Source organism: Helianthus annuus, chromosome 16, assembly GCF_002127325.2.
Source record: "Helianthus annuus cultivar XRQ/B chromosome 16, HanXRQr2.0-SUNRISE, whole genome shotgun sequence".
Lineage (NCBI taxonomy): Eukaryota > Viridiplantae > Streptophyta > Magnoliopsida > Asterales > Asteraceae > Helianthus > Helianthus annuus.
In genome coordinates this window covers 104,302,552-104,324,773 of record NC_035448.2, presented here as the reverse complement: position 1 = coordinate 104,324,773, position 22,222 = coordinate 104,302,552, and the positions used below count along the sequence as shown (strand labels likewise).

General features: G+C 32.5%; 1 protein-coding gene and 2 long non-coding RNA genes across 6 annotated transcripts; all 3 read right to left on the bottom strand.

The window, feature by feature from the left end:
- Positions 1-5,236: 5,236 nt before the first annotated feature.
- Positions 5,237-6,886, bottom strand: LOC110871013 (protein MOTHER of FT and TFL1). 2 transcript variants are annotated; one of them, XM_022120014.1, is made up of 3 exons: positions 6,600-6,886; positions 6,167-6,207; positions 5,237-5,507 (listed from the first exon to the last, which is right to left on the bottom strand). In XM_022120014.1, exons 1-3 carry the CDS (start codon positions 6,854-6,856, stop codon positions 5,323-5,325), a joined length of 483 nt encoding a protein of 160 aa, XP_021975706.1. In that variant the 5' UTR covers positions 6,857-6,886; the 3' UTR covers positions 5,237-5,322. The 2 variants fall into 2 exon arrangements, with proteins under 2 accessions (XP_021975706.1, XP_021975705.1); XM_022120013.1 differs by having other exon boundaries at positions 5,284-5,580.
- A 5,874-nt stretch (positions 6,887-12,760) lies between these two features.
- Positions 12,761-13,851, bottom strand: LOC110872594. Of its 3 annotated transcripts, XR_002554547.2 has the most exons (5): positions 13,725-13,851; positions 13,570-13,646; positions 13,239-13,415; positions 13,116-13,157; positions 12,761-13,030 (listed from the first exon to the last, which is right to left on the bottom strand). It is a non-coding gene; the product is annotated as an uncharacterized LOC110872594 (long non-coding RNA). The 3 variants fall into 3 exon arrangements; XR_002554546.2 differs by lacking the exon at positions 13,116-13,157; XR_004884396.1 differs by lacking the exon at positions 13,116-13,157 and having other exon boundaries at positions 13,615-13,646.
- Positions 13,852-13,932: 81 nt separating this feature from the next.
- Positions 13,933-14,769, bottom strand: LOC110872596. Its single transcript, XR_002554548.2, has 3 exons — positions 14,317-14,769; positions 14,160-14,216; positions 13,933-14,005 (listed from the first exon to the last, which is right to left on the bottom strand). It is a non-coding gene; the product is annotated as an uncharacterized LOC110872596 (long non-coding RNA).
- Between the last annotated feature and the right edge of the window lie 7,453 nt (positions 14,770-22,222).

Here is a 22,222-nt window from a genome sequence, read left to right as displayed (position 1 = left end):
GGAGCTCGTCATGTTCACCTCTTGTGAGAATCATGTAATTTCAGCAAGGCCCACTCTAAGTTTGGAACCATTGATCAACCTATGGTTACCGCCATATATAACCGTTAGGCATTAGGCTACGAGATATCTATATTTTTTATCTTACCCATCCTACAACTCTCTCTCCTTTATGTAAAAAAGTATTAAATTAAATATATTACTAAAATATCAAAATATATAATAATTAAATTTAAAAAACACATTCATTAGTTTTAAAATACTAGAAAAAAAGGACCACATTTTATTAATTTAGAACACTACAATACTAGATAAAAGTCATCATTTCATTCCCACTTTTTGTTTTTGCTTGTGCATCAGCGGCAACATTGGTCACGATTTCATGCGGCTTCAGAAAGAACTCCATGTAAAAGCAATGTATCTAGCTGTATATTATGTATTGGTTTTGTGTGGTTGTGTTAACATTTCTAAGATGCTATGCTTGTTTTATTTGATACATACTATCTTCGGGTTATATTGTTGATCATTAACCTCAGGCTTGACACCTTACCAAGGTAATAGACAAATCGGTATTAAATTAGTAAAATGTGTGAACTACGTACTTAGGGAATAGATCTGAACAAAATGGTTTAAAACTAATTAGTTTTTACTATGTTGGTCAGGATCACGAATTGCAACTCGTCGGTTGCCTAATCGTCCGGATCTTAATATAAAAATCTTAAATCATAAGGGAAGGTAGTAAAACTTGCTTCATGAAATTAGGGTTGTTAGTGTCAATTTATAGCACTACTCTCTTGGTCTTATGGGATCAACCTATTGGACTTTTATTCATTCAAGCACTTTACATGAAGTTCGATGTTTGCATTTCATCTGAATCTTATAAGGGTTTTCATAAGTAAACTCAAATCTAACGATCTTTCCTACATTGATGATTTCATATCTAAATGGTTTGTTTCTAAATATAATATTTTCAAAGTTTTCCATAATAATGCTTATTTCACAAATGTACTTACTTGTCTTCTTTCTAAAATTAAAACCAACTCCTTTTCATTGATTAGATATTAACATAGGACTTAGTATTAACAGCTACCATGTCCACAGATTCGATACTCGATACTTTACCTATATTGTACTGGATAATGATAGGTACAACGTCCTACACGTGTGTATTATAGTTTTATTGATAACTACTGATCGTTCTATAAATTTGGAACTTGAATATGTGCATCTAATTGCGTAGTATTAATTATAGGTAGTATTTGCACACATCAATAATACCGATATCGGTACCGGTTTGGTTCGCTATGGTAACGGCACTCGTTATAGATTTCGAATACGAATTGTGGCTCATTAGTATAGTGTGACACTCACACATGACCAACACATATCTTTTCCGGCTAGATTTGCATTTTATGGTTGATGCAAACCAACTAGAAATGTTTTTGATCCTCCTCGGCCCTATGCAATCGCCTACGCTACACACACTCTAAGACGTTGGTATTCACCTTTAGTATAGAGTTAGTATGTTTCTCTATACATAATTAAAAAATTATAGTCTTGTTATATAGAGGATGCAAGAGTTGTATAGGTGTCGAGTAATAAAAGAATGAGACAAAAAATGACGATTCTCAATTTGAGAAATCGTTCTATGTTAGATCTCACCATCAACTCGCTTTTGACCTTTTACATGATTTGTGGCATTTTTTTATGATGGAATATGACGATTCTCGATTTGGCCATGCCGCCGGTGATAAAACTGTCGTTCTCGATATATACACTCAACGGTAAACTTATCATTATTATTTACTTATCCTGCATTATTCTGTTAGTTTAATTGTTGATTGTTAAGAATTAGTTGCAGATCTGAAAAGTAGAATTAAGTCATTAACATATCTGTGAAAATAAGCTCAATAATATGTAATCATCGTTAAGAATTAGTTGCAGATCTGAAAAGTAGAATTAAGTCATTAACATATCTGTGAAAATAAGCTCAATAATATGTAATCATCAGTTAGGACAACTGATAAAGGATATTGAAGTTTATGAATCTTATATATGAACATGTGCCACTGGATTAGGAGGTTTATTATATGTTAATCAATTTGAACTGTGAAAGTAGGAAGTCAGTATATCTATATGTTATGTTACACTTATCTACATAGGTTGATTAGGTTCCATAGTCCACATGTCACAAGTCAGCTATGTTTTTAAAAGTGTGAGGTGCTCACAGCCGAGGCATGAGCTTCCCACACTTATCTAACTTGGTTATATGCCATCCTTGTTAAACAATTGAACGTGACAAGCGTTTATGGATTAACTATAGTTTAACACTATTTTGTTCGGCAATAATTGTCTATTTTTTCTAATTTATTAAAAACCGAGTTGTATCCAACAAATTTTTTTTGCACATAATTCTCTTGGTAATATTGATGTGTGTTGGCAGCCATTGGCAAAGGAGCTAGGCATAAAGGTGGTTCCTACCTTCAAGATCCTTAAACTTGGTAAAATTGTAAAAGGAGTTACTGAGGCTAAGTTTGATAATTTGGTTGCAGCCATGGAGGAAGTTTGATCCAGTTAGACAAGACTTAAACCCATCTGTTTATATATAATGTACTAATTCATATATTTCAAATTATATTATAAATAACTATATATCATAACATATATTTGAAGCATGACCCATGAATCATGCTCAAGCGCGCGTTTACTTATTAAGCTTGTCTTTATCTACGAACATGGAAATAAACAACCCCTACCGGATTTCCAAGGTTGTGTGTGGCTGCAAAGCCACTACTACTGAAGTTAGTTCGAGGCTGAACTGTTATAATCTGGGTGATTATCGAACTTTGCCTGTACAAAAGCATGACTTGTCGATGGAACCCACCTCGAGGGTTAACAACATTGTACGGCACGACTTCCGTACCTACAAAATAAACGGGACATGTTTAAAATCTTATAGACCCCAATAACATTTATCTGAAAGCAATGGTTTTACCGTCAGCAGATGCAGATGAGCTCCCACTGGGTATGTTGGTCACAATCCTGAGACACGTTGGTCAAAAGTAAATAAGAAATACAAAATAAAACATGCCTTCATTTGCAACCATAAAAAGAGCAAATAAGTAAAACATGAAAAAAGTGCGAGAGACGAACCATGTGACAAGTTCCCGATGCGATGGTTGATCTGGGGTGGGAGCATCCGGGTCGATCATGATCAATGTGTATAGTTGGTTGGGTTGCTCATTGCCTATTTCTACCCTTGGTGGATTTGGAGTAACGTCTGAGTACTTAAGTGTCGAACAACTGGTTATCCAACGGTTATCATAGTACACTGTCATATCAACCGTCGGTTCGAATGGCTCCACAATACCCTGAAGGGCGACAGTGATAGCCTGACTTCTTGAGCTTGAGCTCATCTTAGTATTGTGTTTGAATGTCTTATGCAAATATTCGAGTCTTGTTATATAGAGGATGCAAGAGTTGTGAAGATGTTGAGTATCTAATACACATTAAATTACACATATTTTATATATTAATATCTTGCAATATTCACACTTCAATTAGTAAAAATACATAATCTATCGATGCATTTATAAACATGTATTTAGATATTAATTATTATTAAATGTTTTTTTTATTTTATAATACAAACAATGATTATTTGCAAAATGTTGAAAAGCAAGATGAAGTTGATTGGTGGAGGAAACTAAATGAAAATTCCATAATTGCATATGAACTTAGAATTTACTATGGATTAGTGGATGTAGTTCAATGATTTTTTGTAGGGATATTAGATTTTATCATCCATAACTATTGGCTATTGGCCGCTGCCACCTTCAACTATCACTTTGACGTTTGTCACCCCCAACTTAACACTTAGTGTGTTCTGTCACCAAATCGTTAACTGGTCACTAACTTTTGATCCTGTTACTACACTTTTTGGGGTGTCATAGGGATCTTGGGAAGGTTTTAGGGATCTTAGGACACCCCCAAACGTATAGTAACAGAATTAAAAGTTAGTGATCTGGTGACAGAACACACTAAGTGTTGAGTTGGGGGTGGCAGGCGTCAAAGTGATAGTTGGGGGTGGCAGCGGCCAATGGCCAGTAGTTAAGGATGATAAAATTCAATAAAGCTTTTTTGTATGAAAAGTTGGAACAGGGCTTGATTTTAAAATTTTCACTGTTTGCAGACTCTATATTTATAAGAGCTAGTGGGCTGTGAATTGAAGTCCGCATCCCAGAGGCTTAACAAATGGTTATTAGGCTGCAAATGGACCCAAAAAGAAATAGGGCAGTGAGGAGGCACTAGAGGACGAAACTTAGGAATAAATAATTAGGAAGAGTTAACTGCTATTTTCGTCCCTGTGGTTTGTTCATTTCAGTCTAATTTTCAAAAATGCGTCATTTTCCTCCCCGACGTTCTAGAAACGTGTCATTTCAGTCCAAAAAGTTAACCCCAGTTAAAAAAAATGTGCATAGCTTAGGGTTAATATGGTCATTTAATAAAAATACTTTTATTTTTATTTCTTAAGCTAGGTTTAAAAGAAAAACATTTGCAGCTGGCAGAGATCGAACCCATGACCAACTGCTTAGACACAAACACATTAACTAGCAAGCCACAACCCATTTTGTACCCAACATCCATTTGGTTGTCTTTCATCAAAAGGCCTTTCTTTTTCCTAGAGCACTCTACATTCTATAACGTAGGTTATTATTTATTAATACAAAATTGGATTTCTAGCCCACCTATTAGTATGCGACACTGCAGTAGTTGGCTTTTGATGGGCTCTTCAATAAAGAGTGGCCCAAGATCCAAGTTAAAACCACCATGGTGATTTGTGGACTTTTGAGGGGCAACAAACAATATGATTCATCAGCCGAACAAACACGGTTCGGACCTCTTTTATATGTGTTTGTAATAAATTTACCTAAACATCTATATGGATGTAGATGAAAATACAACATAAATCTCACATGAAATTTCTCTCTTGGGGTTTAGTATAAATGGGTTCAGGGTTTGGATCAAACCCGCGAATATATTTAGCTACACAACCCGTGTCTGGATCAACCTGACAGGTTACTGGGTTGACCCGTTTATCAAAAGGTTTTCAAACACCCTCCGATGATCAAGTCAGTATATAGTCTATATTTATTTAGTGTATATAACAGTCAGTAAAAAATATATCTAGTGTTTTTTTTTTTTTTTGAGACATTTGATGGTTATAATAGTAAAAAGATGTATAATTATTTTGTGATAAATGGTCAAATAAAGATAAAAGAAGACTTCTGATCATATTTTATTATGCAATATACAATAACAGCATCACTCAACATAGGTCTGAAGCATGACCAACGAGTCATCCTTAAGCATTCCTTCTTGCTTGCCTTCGGACATAGAAGTAAGCGATCCCGAGCGGTGTTCCAAGGTTGTGCTTCTCAGCGAACTCATTGCTTTTGAAGCAATCACGCGATGGAAGTGCTTCAATCTCATTGAGCGGTGATGCTTGCCTGTACAGAAGCATTATAAAACGATGGAACCCGACTTGAGGGTTGGGCACATCGTATGCCATAAATTCCCTTCCTATCAGTGTTGTAAAAGTCGCTAGGCGGTCCCTAGTCGGCCGACTGGGGAGTTGGGAGTAATCGGAGTACTCGGAGAGTACTCGGGGAGTACGCGGACATGGTAAATATAAAGAAAATTAATTGTTATATATTATTTATGTGTTAAAATAAGCATAATTCATGTCAACTGAGTATAATTTAAAATGAAACATGTTTAAAGTTCAAATATTCTGAATACAAGTCCGACTAGTCTGAGTACAAGGCCGAGTAGTCCGAGTACAAGGCCGAGTAGGCCGATTTTGACCGAGTTTGACCGATTAAAAGTCAACAAACCACGTCGACCGCCTAGACCGACTAGGCCGACTACGTCCGACTAGGCGCCGACTAGGCCGACTAGGCACCGAGTACTCCCGAGTAATCCCGAGGCCGACTAATTGAGACCGCCTAGGAGGAAGTCGCCTCGGAGGGGGTCCGAGGACCGAGTACTCGCCGAGTACTCGGCCGAGTAATCCGACTTTTACAACACTGCTTCCTATAACATACACAAGTACTTGTAAGAAACGTGAAATGTTTTAAATCTCTTAAACTCGAAATAACTTGTTTACCTTCAGCAGTCGAAGTTCCACCAGGTATATTTGTCACTATCCTGAAACACGGAGCAAAACAGGCTTTCATTTGTACACACAAAAAGAAGAGTTAATTACTGTTTTCGTCCCTGTGGTTTATCAAAAATTACTATTTTAGTACATTAGTTTAAAAATTGTGATTTCAGTCTCTGTGATTTCACTTTCGTAACCATTTCAGTCCCTCTGGTTTCACTTTCGTAATCATTTCAATCCATTTATTCTGTTAGTACAAGGACTGAAATGGTTACGAGATTGACTGAAATGGTTACGAAAGTGAAAACACAAGGACTGAAATCACAATTTTTAAACTAATGGAGTGAAATAGTGATTTTTGACAAACAACAGGGACGAAAACAGTAATTAACTCCAAAAAGAAAATACCCAAAAAAAATTAATAGAGTGAGTGACGAACCACAAAACCACCTCCCGCGACGATGGTTCGTTAGGATTTGGCGCATCCGGGTCGACCATGATCAGTGTGTATAGCTCATCCTGGTTACCACCTATGACAACCCTTGGTGCAATTTGAGCTGTGGCCAATCTAAGTTCACTACAATTGGTCAACCTATGGTCACCAAAGTACGCGGTCACTGTGACAGTGGGTACAAATGGATCCATAAAATTGCCAACGACATCATTGATAACATCAAAATATGCTCTCGGATCCATGTTTAGTATTGTGTTTGAATGTCTCTTATGAAAAATATTTGTATGTCTATAATGAAAATATTTGAGTCCTGTTATATAGAGGATGAGGTGTGAATGTGACAAGTGCTCATCACATGAAACTAGACATTGCATATCACACTAAGTTTTTGTAAAACAAGAAAGGCATGAGTCGAAAAACGAATTTGAGTCAAATATATTCAACCCTTAATGACTCTTTTTTTACCTTTTACATGATTTATGGCGTATTTTATGGTGAAATTTGGTTGTTTGTGACTTGACAACCTTTAAGCTATCGACACATGCAATACATGTCTAAAGGGCTATTTGGCAACATCTGAATGGTTAAGTGCTAAACCAATAAGAGGTCTGAACCATTAAGTGCTGAACCAGTAAGAGGTCTGAACCATTAAGAGCCTGTATAATGCTTAACCGTTCAGAGGCAAATGTCTGACGAATTCAGATTAGATGTCTTAACCATTCAGACTCTGTATAATGTTTAACCATTCAGAGGCAAATGTCTGAACCATTCAGACATCTGCTCGTGAAACAAACAGTCTGAACCATTAAGTGCTGAACCAGTAAGTGGTCTGAACCATTAAGAGACTCATTAAGAGCAATGGCGGAGCTTAGTGTAAAGTGGGGGGTGCACCCGCCCCCTGAATGTTTCGATTAGAAGTGTAAAATTTCATATTTTTCGTCTTAAAATTATTTAGGATTCCCCCCCCCCAATTATTTTGCTCAAACATTTATACAAAATATAAATTGGGTCCCATGACTTTCCGCCCCTTCGGAACTTTTAATCAAGTTCTGCCACTAATTAAGAAGTAAACAAACAGCCCGTAAGCATGTATAGGAATGCATGCCAAGGCATGTACATACCACTATGTGAAACATCACAATTTTTTTTTCTTTTGAAATGTGCCATGGCGTTTATTTCGTAACTTATGTTTATTGATTTATTTTATACTTAGATAAATAAATAAGGGTTATTGGATTTTAATAATCCTAAGTTTCACCAGTTGGCCGATAATAATACTAACTTTAAAAATTCCCTCCAATAATCCCAATTTGTAAAAGTTTGGCCGTCATTGGTCATTTTCTAACATAGGTGCACTTAAATCAATTAAGGAGTCTCTAGGTGTAATTGAATCTATTGAGGAGGTCAAATTCTTATATGTTTGAAAATGATCAATGGCGGCCAAACTTTTACAAGTTAGGATTATTGGAGGGAATTTTTAAAGTTAGAGTTATTATCGGCCAACTGGTAAAACTTAGAATTATTAAAATCCAATAACCCAATAAATAAAAGAAACCCAACTGATTACGAGGGATAAAATTATAGTAATAATCTAACTTATAATAAAAGATTCCAAATAATGTCACATGACATTCTCTCCTTCAACCTCATAAATTTTATTTATATTTATTTAATAAGTTTCTTCTAATATTAATATTAATTATTAACTAATATATAGATATCACTTATTTTTATCCTTATTTTTATCTAAATTTAATAAATAACTTCAATTTTGGTCCATCATACTTTTCATCTTTCCAAAGTTTTTCGTTCCGTTCTAAATTTTGTAAGTTAACGCACCGCAACGTGCGTGTGGGGTTCAACATTTTTTCGTATATTTTTTCCCGTTTGACTGACCCGTCGCGTCACATCTATTTTTCTGCGTTTGACAAGTTCGTCCAACATGCGAGTCCTGGATGGACTTAGTTATTTTATTCTATTGTTTTACGTTTCGGTTTAGTTTCTCAGTAACCGCCACCCCCCCCCCCCCAAACACCTAAAAAAACCTAAAAAAACCTAAAAAAAATCCTAAACACCCACCACCACAAAAAAAAACCTAAACCTCCCACCCCCACCCCCTCGGCAAAAAAAAAAAAAAAACAAAGAAACAAATTTTTTTTTGGGGTTGGGTGATGGGGGTGTGGGGGGTTTAGGTTTTTGGTGGTGGTGGGTGTTTAGATTTTTTTTTTTTTTTTTTTTTTGTAGTGAGTTTTTTTTAAAGACTTTGTACCCTTCTTACAATTAAAAGCATTTGTATTTAATCCTAATCCTATATGGCACTTATTATAATGTTATAGATATAATATACTCAATACACTCCACAAGCTAGAAGACAGGGAAGTCTTGATCATGTGTTGAGATTCTAGATATTAAGTCTTAAGGTTTTGTGTATCAAGCCTCATGTATTTGCTTAGTAGATATATGATGGCTCATTACCTTAGTGCAACACTAGACCAACATAAAACCTTTTGTTATGCATCTATAAAGTTTTTTAAGATGCTCAGTAAAATTTGTCGACGTTAGTGGTTAGTATGTGCAACTATAGTGGCTGAGGTCTTTGGTAGATAAATTTGTTTAAGTTTAACGAAGATGTCATTATATTTACATGTTTGCCACTAATTATAATGTCATTGTACTTCCACAAGCTAGAGTACGGAAATTATATATCTTGATCATGTGTTGAGATTCTAAATCTCGAGTCTTACGGTTTTGTGTATCAAGCATCATATGTATTTTTCTGGGTGATGGCTCATTGGTGTAGCATCGATTAGGGTTTTTAAATGTTCAGTGAATTTTGTTGACGTTAGTGTATTAGTATATGCAAATACAGTCGTTGAGGCCTTTGGGAGTTATGTTTGCTTAAGCTTTGGTGTTAGCTAGGGTTTTCACATATCTGAGTTTTCAAAATTTCTACAATGATGGTGGTTAAGCTTTTCGAGAGTTGGTGGTGTTGGATCCATGGTGAGTAAGATGAGTTGTGGCGACTATAATGCACGGTGACTAGGTCTAGTGTTATATAGCTCCAAGTCTATAATAAATAAATTAGCTCTATGTCCATAATAAATACAAGAAGGTAGGATGAAATCCTTTTGTTATTAAATAGGATAACAAGATTGTTTCCATTTATAGGTTAAGGATCTTAAGATATTTATGTAAGGTACCATAATATTATGTAAGACCAATCGTTTCATATTCATATGTTAAAATATGTATATGTTTCTACTTATGGTTTCACTCATGCTAAAGTACCATAATGTGTTACATGTGACATTTATTGTGTTACGAATACTAACCACCGGTCTCCATAACTAGAGAGAATGACACAATAATTTTTATTCAAGGGAATAAGGAATAATAGAGGAGAGGTGGATGCGCATCCAAAGTGATATAAACGAACCCCTAAGGCGCTTCATAACCGCATACATAATCAAATCTAGCCATCTATAGCTGAAATATATCATTTATTCATCTTCGTTAGTGAGTAAACATTATAAATCGGCACTAACAAAATCCATCTAGATGTTCGTTTGATTCACATTTAGTATCATTATCATTGTTTTGATCGTGTTATTGATGCAAAATAGGTTAGGTTGAGTATGCTAGTTTACCCTTGGTAACTTCACTCATGAGTGGTCCACTTTATATAATAAACTAGGTTATAGACCCACGTGTTACATGCATTTGAGGATAGAAAATTAGAAAATGAAAGACTTTAAGATAATCATGGAGTTGATCGAGTTCTTTGGAAAAAACGTGTGTTTGAGTTTATATAAACTTGAATGAGTTTTTAAAAATAAATATGTTATCGTTGAGGTTGGTTGCGTATGAAAGACATAGCAATTATAAATTTTGAACTTTTTTATATTTCATTTTATTTCTTGCATCACACATAATAAATATAAATTTTGATGTGAATACATATAACCCTAATATAAATTATACATACAAAATTAAAGAAAAATATAATATTACTCATTTTAAATGATGCGTTTACGAAATAAGAATTTTGTTTTTGAATACAAAAGGATTCGTATATTTTATTTCAAATTAATATTTTGTTATTTTAAAAAGTGATATCAAATAGAAGATAGAATGGAATTAGTTCATTATCTAAGATTATATATATTGTTTATATATATGTTTAACATTTGTGAAAATGATAATAACAAATTACAAATATAAGTTTGAAATTTTTGGTTACATCAAGTAGTGATGGATGTATATATTTTTGGTTATCTTATCTTCTTTTGATAAGTATAATTTTAGTTATTAAAGTAGAGATATTATATTAAAGTATAGGTAAATAGATAACTAATATTAAGAATTAAGAATATTGAAGAGATATAATCATGAATATAAGATTATTTTAGTATATATTTATATATATATATATATATACTAGTGGAAAACCCGCGCGTTGCGGCGGGAGCTCCATACACATGTAAAAGAGATTGTATTGGCGAAATGGATAATTTACAGTGTTGTTTGTACTCGTTTTCTGTTATTTTCTCAATCATGTGGTTTTCCTTTGGTTCCAACTAAATATATTTTATTTTAAACGATACTAAATGGATCTATATAAATAAACACCCCGACAACGGCAGTAATCAACTGCATCAAGGAAAGGTGGTGGTGTCGACAAAGCAATCCAGTGGCAAAGCGGCCTACTAAATAATTAAATCTGGTGCAATAATAAGCCAGCAAATAATGAACAACAATGTCAATAACACAACAGTGATATATATATATAACACCAAAAAAATTAACTCAGAAATAGATAACTGTAAAAGTTTTGCTCTTTAATGAATTACTTACACAGATAATAAACCAAATTTAATAGAATACTCATAAAAGTACTATTGAGGAACATACATTTATTATATATGAGTATATGACCCGGATGCGCCTTCTAAACTGCATCCAACAAAAATAGTCAAGAAAAACGCAATAGAAAAACATGTGATGGAACTATATGTTCTTTTGATCAGTGATTACAAAATGTTAATTAACGAGTTGACGTCACCCGCGCGTTGCAGCGGGATATTGAAAAGGCTAGGATATAATGTGTTCCTAAAAATTTATACAAACAGTTGGTTTTGTAAAAAAAAACGGCATAGAATCAAACCTGTAAACGCGCACTCACAATTTTTAAGCAACAATAATAGTTGTTATATAAATACCATAATGAGTTAATTGCCATTTTAGTCCCTGTGGTTTGGCCCATTTTGCCAGTTTAGTCCATAGGTTTCATTTTTAACATCTGGATCCAAAAATGTTTCATCGTTGCCATTTTGGTCCAACTGACTTAACTCCATCCATATTTGTTAAGTCTGCCAAGGGCATTTTAGTCATTTTATTAATTTCAATATTAATAAAGTGGGGACATATATGAAATATAAACACCATCTTCAAATCTCAAGATAATCATGACATATTAATATACAATTCAAGATCAGACCATCAAAGAAAAACACATTCCTTAATTATAGGGGGGTGTTAAACGGGTCGTGTTTGAGGTTTGGCAGGTTCAACCCGATCCGAACCCGAAAATTTTAGATGAACCCGAACACGACCTGAGCCCGAAAATCGTACCATAAATATAAACCCGAATCGAACCCGAACCCAACCCGAATATTTGCATACTGACCCAAACCCGGCCCGTTCAACCCGAATTTTTTATTATTTTTTTATTTTTTCAGCAAATTAACATATTAAAATTAACACTACAAAAAAACAAAAGTTTATATAATAAAATTACATTAAAATCATAAAAATTTATGTCAACTTCCATTTTTAAGTTATATTTATAGCATCAAATACACACCCAATTTAATTTATGACATAAAACATATTTTAAAAAATATAATATAATAGAAATGGGTTAACGGGTCAACTTGCCAGCCCGACTGAAGTGTAAGGTGAATACAATCAAGTGATCAACTTAAGTATAGATTAGAATAAAAAAATAGATATAAAAGACATACTTATGTAAGTATGTTTCATATGAATATCTATCCATTTTCGACTTCCCGTCTTATTTTAATAGAATTAACTAATGCAAACGGAGTTTGAAAGAAGATAAGATGTTAATCATCTCAATTCTTTGATGATTCACATTAAAAATGTAATTAAGTTTAACAAAAATGATGTATGTACAATTAGAAAAAATGATGTATGACATGTATGGACATAGGAGAATGTTGAACTTCTTCAAACAATAAAATGTAATAACACTTAAAAAATACAGATGTAGAAAAAGATCACTTTTATTAATCTTATCTCTGAAAGATAATAGATCTTTCCAAAGAGAGCTTGGACAGCAAGCTTTCTCCTTAAGCCCTTTTCAGAATATCTCGACGTATCCATGACGACCGGACCTGCAATATGGAAGAATCATTATAAGAAACCAATTATTTGTCATATGTTTACTTTTTCATAACACGTGTAGTTTGTTTAGGCTACCTTTTAAGGAGAAATAGAAACCAAGACTTGCACTGGATTATACTTTTCATGTTTGCATAAAATATAAGCAGATTTGTTAGATTATACATTACGTGTTTGTATAAAATATAAGCAGATTTGTACCATAATCTTTAACGATCCGCCTTGAAATATCATTCAGAATTTCAGCAACTTGAGAACATCCAACATTGTTGCTTTCTTGAGTTGAAACATTGCTGCAACCAGTTGTGGGTTGAACGGCTTTTCATTTAAAGCATATCGGCTGTATTTACGCAAAATTTCTCCTGTGCTGAAGCCTGACTGCATATAGAATAAAAGATATCAAAAACTCAATTCTCTTTACTGGATCTGATTAATAAAGAAACTAAAATACCATTGAGGGATATCAATGTATGCAGAATGTAGAAACCGAAATTAAAAGATAACAAGATATACATGGCTGAATGTCTATCACCTTCTGTGTCAGTTGCTTTAGAACAAGTAATGAAGCGAAGATTACCTCGCAAATGCTTCTGCATCTCGAAATCACAACTGTAAATTAACCAACAGTCAATCGGATAATATTTATAAGATGCTATTACATCTCAATGAATAATCAAAATTGGATACCTTGTAACCCTGGTGCCGGAAAAATTCTTTGCCGACTTCGCCCATACCAACCACCATGAAATCCCCGATCTCTTAGTAACCTTCTACCAGTGCTCGGTACACCGGAAATGTGTGTGAGTTACCGGACCTAAGAGCATCATGTGCAACCATATGAGAATTACTTGTTGAAGGGTTGACATAAAACACGTATGCCAAAAATTGATTTAATCCTTGCCTGAATCGTGGAGAAGAAGGGTATTGTTCTTGTTTAAAAAACCCAATTGGGAAATGATGCTGTCAACCTTCAACAATCAGGCAATCATAGAAGAATACATAAATCAAAACTGGCAATGTTACCGAACCCAGATCCAATGTAAATTAAAAAATAAGTAAAACAAAAAAACACAATGATGTGTAGAACCTAATCAACCGGAAAAACTAAAATTGAAGGCTTACTATCCTTCGGTCACCGGAAATAGTCGAAGCTCCAATACTGACATTGTCATCACCTTCCTGATTAATCATAAAAAAAAAATATTGTTAGGATGATGATATCTGATTCCCCTGTTCTAAAACACAAACCCTAAAATGCTATGAGATAAACGACCACAACCTTGAAACCCCCATCGCCACCGTTGGATCTTCTTCAACCGCCATTGAATCGTGTTATCATCTCCCCTGGATCTCGTCTCACCCTCTCTCTCGTATGTGTAGATGTGTGTGGATTCAATTCAAAGTGTAAATTGAATATGAATTGAAATTGTTTGAAGGAACCGAATCGACCTGATAGGTTTCAATTGCCCTAGGCTGAGTATCGTCGCTTGAGTGCTATCTCCATGTTTCTCCCATAACCCTCATCTCCTGAGCTGTAAGAAACCCTAATCGAACACCCTTGCTTGCATCTGACTTTCATTGACAACAGGTTAAATCATATTCAGTTGGAACGGCTAGCAAATCGAAGGGTTAGGGTTATGATTCAGGGCATTGAATTGAAAGATTTAACTGGAAGTGGAGGTGAAGGGATGCGATTCAATGCTCTCAGATGATGGCGAGGGAATTTACTATTTTAGCCATCTAATAAGGGTAGAGATGGAACAAAATGGTAAAAAAATTATCCATTTTAACTTAACCCTTCATATGCCATCTTAAAAAAAGATATGAATTTACTATTTTGTACATGGGAAATGCTTATATATAGTATATAGATTAAATTCAATCATTTAATAATCTTTATATTAATTTTCTTATTATTTATTATGTTTGAGGTAATATGATAAATTGCCACATGGACTTTTAGTGAAATCTTCAATTATAAAAGAATGTCATGTGGCATTAAAGGGATCTTTTTATTAGTATTAGACTAGGTATTACCCCGTGTATTACACGGGTTGAATAAATAAATTTTATATACTAAATAATAAAACAATATATCTTTAAAAACTTAATTTATTGCACGAGTTAAATAAATATAATTTTATATATTAAATAATAAAAAGTTATATCTATAAGAACCATATTGTACGGATTGAATAAATGTAGTTTTATATACCAAATAAAAAAGTTATATCTTTAAAACCACGTGTATTACATGGATTGAATAAATGTAATATTGTTTATCAAATAATAAAAAAATTACATCTTTATAAATATGCGCATTACACGGTTTGAATAAGTGTAATTTTCTGTACTAAATAAAAAAATATATATATCCTTAAAAAACCCGTGTATTTTATGAATTCAATAAATCTAATTTTATATATCAAATAATAAAAAGTTATATCTTAAAAAAATCTCATGTATTACATGGGTCGAGTAAATGTAATTTTGTATAGTGAAAATAAAAATATTTAATATATTAATACAAAGTTTGGTTTTCGTGATAAAAATAGATTATTCTGTTGTTGCAAAATTTTTTAACGAAGTCTCAATAAATTTAACTTTTTATTTAAAACTCCATAAATATATAAATGATAAATAATATTATTTATTTTTATTTTAAGTTTCGTAAAATCTATTTGATACCAAACTAACCAAAACGTTTAAATATAATTAATTCAAATAAATAATATTATAAATGAGAAGGAGATTAAACTATATAATAATTATCTATAAGATATTAAACCAATAATATTTAGTAGAAGGGTTATCTATAATATAAGATATTAAAATAAAATAATAATTATCTAAAAAAGATTAAACTAAAATAATAATTATCTATAAGAGATGATGTAATATGATGACAAGTGTCCTAAAAATGGTTTCTTTTATAATATAGTAAGATTTGATTTATTTTTATTTGTTAGTAATTAAACTATCACACGTCCTATTCCCCTGACCTCTTTAAGTGACGGTTGTTGTAGCATTAGACGGCATGAACAATAGTGTTAGAAACCCTAGATGTTTTTGTGTGCCATGAAGTTTTGGGTCTAGCTGATATAATTGGGAAACCATGTTTTGAAAATTATATATATTTAAAAGGTAAAGACAATTCATTGAGAAAACTATAAACTAGGAATTACAAGGCATCAAAAGACAAGAACAAAAACCAAAATCCAGTTTATGACATATTTTTTTTGAACGTGTATGTTTAGAATGTTTCTAACTGGGTTAATAGTTGGTATGTTAATATCACCAAATTAGTAATCCTCTCTATTTTGATTTAAACCCAATACCTTCAAAAAAACAAAGTTTCTCACCTCCTCCTCCTGTATCACTAGACCACATATAAAACCTTAAAACTCCACCCTAACAAAAAGTAACAAGGGCTTCATATGTATTGTAGGTTAGGTGGGACCTCAAATGCAACTGGCATACGATAAATTTTGAGAGAATAGCTATATTATCAAACTGTCAACCATAAAGCATTGGTACTTCTTTAGATAAATTTGGAATACGATGATGATGAAATCATAATTGGATTTCATGAGAATCACTAGGTTCACCAAATTTGCGAATCGTAACCCATTGACACCACCTTAGACAATACGTACATGAAAACCTAAGCTCCACCCTAACCAAACAAAAACAATCCTAGCTTCTGCATGCCGCAAAATTGAAACATTGTAGGCTAACAGACCTATTCAGGGCCGTCTCCGAAAATCACAAAAAATTTTTGGCCCTGTTCGAGATAAAAAATTTGGGCCCTATTCGCAAATCTTCATATAATATAAACTCATCAATCATTCAATCAAATATATAAATACTAAAAACCCATAATACCATGATAATTGTTATGAAATAGATAAAAACAAATTAACAAAAATAGTATTCCAATTAAATACATTTAAATTGGAATACGATGATGATCAAATCCATGTCGAGGTTTTTTTTTTTTTTTTTTTTTTTTTTGTGAAAATCACTACATTTACTCAATTTACAAATTGTAACCCATTGGCACCACCATAGACAATGCTTGCATAAAAACCTAAGCTTTGCCACAAACAAAAACCAAAAAATCGTTGACTCAATTTGCGAAATCGTAACCCATTGGCACCACCATAGACAATACTTACATAAAAACCTAAGCTCCGCCACAAACAAAAACCAAAAAAACCCTAGCTTTCGTACCCCACAAACAAAAACCTAAGACCTATTCCATGTATTTGCAATACGACGATAATGAAATTAATATTGGATTTTCAAAGAATAACTACATTCTCTCAGTTTGGAAATTGCAGCCCAGTAGCTGCAGCTTAGACAATACGTACATAAAAATCTAAGATCTACCCTATAACCAAAAACAAGAAAAAAAAGCCTACGTTCCGTATGCCACATAATTGAAATGCCATAGAATAATGAAACCTATTAAATAATTTGGAATACGAGGATGATGAAATCAATATCGGATTCGAGAGTATCACTACATTCACTTAATTTGCAACAAATTGTAACCTATTGGCACTTCTTTAGATTGATTATAACTACTTTCCAAATAATCTCTTCAATATGATTTAAAGGACATAATTTTTTTTCCCATTTTCTATTCTACCTAAGGGCATTAGTTATTCTCTTTCGATTGTATACTTTCATCAAAGCGTTTTTTTTCCCCGAGAGCACTCTATATTCTACAAAATATGCTATTAATATTAACTAGTGAGATTTCCCAGCACTATACGGCAGGCATTCGGTCAATATATATTCGGTTCATTATAGTATCGATACAATAGACATAAATCAACTGAATAGAAAAGCCAAAATATTAAAGTTGTGATATGCCCGTGAAAATAGCGACACACATTATATAACAATCAAACCATAAAAATAAATTGATGCATCGGTTTCGACAATACCGATACCGGCACTAACGTTGTTCACACAGTATCGGTTCTTTTAACAAATCTATACTATATAATAAAAGAAACCATGTTTGGGACACATGGCGCTCTATGAGGCGTTCTTAATTATTTTTCTAAATATTTATTATGGAAATTCAATTATGGGTAAATTACACTTTTCGTCCTTTATGTTTGTAGCGGGTTGCAATAGATAGCCTTTAACTTCAATAATTACAGTCACAATCCTTTATTTGGAAAACGTATTACACATTTCATCCTTTAGCACTAACCCAATTAAAGGCAAGAAAAAGGAAAAGTTAGGGACCCAGAGGAGAAAAAAAACTATTTGGACTAAAATGACAATTTGGACAAAAACTCAGGGACTAAAATGGCAATTTACTCTTGGTAGTTGTAATTGTTTTTATATTTTGATGATAAGGACAAGGATAACTGATAATCACATATTAAAATAAAAATATTTATTTTAATCAACTGTTTCGTTAAAAGGATTTATTCGATACATGTAGAACATATGTATTTTTTTTATACATGTGGTATATTTAGAATCCTACTTCTAATAAAGGATCCCATTACCCCGTTTTACACTCCAATGAAATAATAATATTAAATCCTAATATCCAGCTTATCTCTTGTATATTTAATATTTTTTACTAAAATATTTCTTTGATTTTTTCTATTATCCAACATCAGGTAATACGTAAGTTTCTAACCTAATAATAAATAAAAAAACAAAGTAAAATGTTATAAACCATGTAATAAACAACTCTCTAACCTAATAAAAAATAAAGTGAGATGTTACAATAAGTAAATAGTATCTCAAAGTTCATTTTGTTAGAAAACACATCTTGATGACTAAATATGTTAACGATTACATTATTCATGTAAGACATGTGTTTATTTAAATTGTGCAATACACGAGTTTTTAAAAGATATAACTATTATATTACTTAATATATAAAATTATATTTATTCAACCCGTGTAATACACGGGGTTCTAACCTAGTAATATATAAAATCCAAATAATTCTAAAAAAATTTAAAAATCCAAAAAATTCTAAAAAATCCAAAAAAATCTAAAAAATAAAAAAAAATTCTAAAAAAATCCCGTTGTTGATTTTTTTTGATTTTTTAGAATATTTTTTATTTTAATAGTGTTTTTGATTTTTTAGAATTTTTTGGATTTTGTAGAATTCTTATGATATTTTTTATTTATTAGATTTTTTAGATTTTTTTTATTTTTTTAGAATTTTTTTTATTTTTGATTTTTTAGATTTTTTATGATTTTTTTTATAATATTTTTGATTTTTTAGATTTTTTTTGATTTTTTATCGTTAACTTGCACGGTATGAAATAACGCCACCTATAAAGCCCCTTTTAACTATATTAAAAGAAAAAGAAAAAAAGATAAATATGAACAAAATCTCATTGGTTGATGGAGATGGACCCCATTGCTATCTTCCTCTCACGCCCGCTATTTCTTTGGCAAAGGACAAGGATAACATCTCCCTTAGCGGAGGGGGGGGGGTGTAAAGACGCAAAAATGGATAAGGTGACTGGAGACGTGAAACCACACCGTCGTGACCACATGCTTTTTATCTACGATCCCATTTTTCAGTACCGCACCAATCTATAACTCAAATCATTACAAACCCAAAAAAACGACCTCCATCATAAACACCACCAACATAAAAACTTAAATTCCATCCTAACATTAAAAAACAAGCTCTCATACGCCACCAATTTGAATACCATTAATTTTTGAGAGAATAGCTATATCCATAGATTTTATACATATTAAACCAAAGGGCTGATAAATAATAACTCTAATTTTTTAAGTATTTGTTTTTTTTTATAATTTAATAGTATTTTAATTATTATTTAATTTTATTGGAACTTAAAATAACTTCAATTTTTTAAGTATTTGTTTTTTAAATTTTAATAGTATTTTAATTACTTTGATTCTAATTTAAAAAAAAAAACTAATTCCACGTCTATGTTTAATTTTTTAACATTCGACGGTACGTTACCACAAGCGTTGGATCTGTATCGGTTCGATTTGGTTTGTTACACTACCGGTACGATACATGCACTTGGCAGAGTTGTATAAATAAAAAAATTTCGAAACCAAAAACCATAAAAATAAATACTGGTACCGTCACCTATGTTTTTTATACGGTAACGGTAGCGATACGTGTCTATTATCAGAACAAAAAACAATAAAAATAAATACTGGTACCAAAACAAATGTTGTTCGTTTGGGTTCACTACTGGCACGCCATCCGTTGTCAACCAAGAAACAATGAAATGATTACATACTTGTACTAATTTTGAACAGTATGACAACGATACAATATCAGTTTATTGAAAGCAAAAACGATAAAATAATACATATGTTGTTCAGTCGGTTTCAGTTCGATTTGGCACAATATTCGTTTTCAATATAATTTATATCGCAATGTTAGAAAACAATAAACATAGAACGCACCGGAGCGATATCAACTAAACAACATTAGTACAGGTATCGATATTTGTTTTCCTGTTTTCAATCGATGTAAGGTATCCTCTTTTGATTACTATAGCAAGTGCTGATACTGTAATGAATCAAACTAATACCAACTGAATGCCCGAGAGGGAATCTCACTAGTTTGCCAATCATGACTCATTGGCACTTCTTTAGATCAATTCAATAAGAACTTTTTTTTTTTTTAATTTTCTCTTGGAATACGATGTTGGAAACTTTTTTTTTCATTTTTTTAACTTTAGTAAATTGTTAGATGTTCACTTTCCAATGAATACTTCTATCAAAAGGATTTTGTCAAAGAGATCTGATATGGGGAATATATATATTGCGCCCGAGTTGAAAGTAAATTTTGATAAATTGAGAAAATATTATACATTGTTGTGAATATGTTACCCAATCTTTATTTGACAAAGAATTCATAACATTGTTTTCTTAGGAAAAGGGGATACCATACATTGGACTCCATAACATCTCCAAGGACACCTTGGATGACATCAAGATATGCTCTTAATTTCACCTAACATGTCTGTATGTCTATTAAGAAAATGTTCGAGTGAGTTTGGGGATGAGAAAAACATGAGCCAAACACTGATGTTGAGACGAATAACGGAATCTTTTTATCTTTTCCATGGTTTATGACTTTCTTTATAGCGGAATTCAATTGTGTGCATACCTTTACACTATTGACACATGAAATACATGTCCTAGGATATGATTGCACTCCAAGGCATGAAACATACGGGAATACACATGTGAACCATCGTGTTTTTCTCTTTTTAAAATGTGTCCTGGAGTTTATATCTTAATTTATGTTTATTAATTTTTACTTAATAAATAAGTAACTGGTTGCACCCTATATCACAATTTTATCAGCCAAATATTATTTTTTCCTTCTTTTGCTATTTCAACCTTTCGTATTTTATTTCTAAAAGCAAAAACATTCATTTTCAAAATTATTACTCTGTTACTTAAAGTACTTAAATTATACGTAATTTCAGTCATATTTTATCTCTAAATACTGTTTGTAATTTTTAAACCTTTATTACTAGCTATTTTATATTTTCTTTATTCAACAATGTAATACAGAGGTTTCTAACCCGGTATGTTAACAATGGACGAAGAATCCCAATAATCATAGTGAGTTACGAGCGGGTACAATTCTAGTGTTGAAAACTTAGTCGAATACAAAACTAAATCCATTTGAACGGCGTTTGAACTACCCTCAATACCCAGTGAGCCTTTTTGAGACTAGATGTCAACCATTCATACTGATTTTCACGCTCTAGGCTTGGCTCACCCAAGAACACCATCAAGGAGGAAACCCACCACCGTGGGAAAACCCCCCCTTAAGTCAGGTTTGAACTTGCGACCTTAAAGATCCCAAACCATCAACCCATGCAATTCGACCATAAAGCCAATTGCATCCATATTTGTAGGTAGTTGGATGGGTTTGTGTGAAGAGAAATAAGGGGAAAATATTAGGACATTTTTGCTTTCAAAGTAAGGAGTAATAAACCTAAAAAATTACGCATATCAAAGAATTATTTTTGTTGAATAAGCCGACAAAAATCCAAGATTTGTAGGCTAATTATAAATTGTAGATATTTAGAATAAGATACCATTATACCTACATGTTTGGCATTAATCATACTTACCTATGGTTTTTAGTAGGTTCAGTGATGTACAACAACACTTTGTCAACA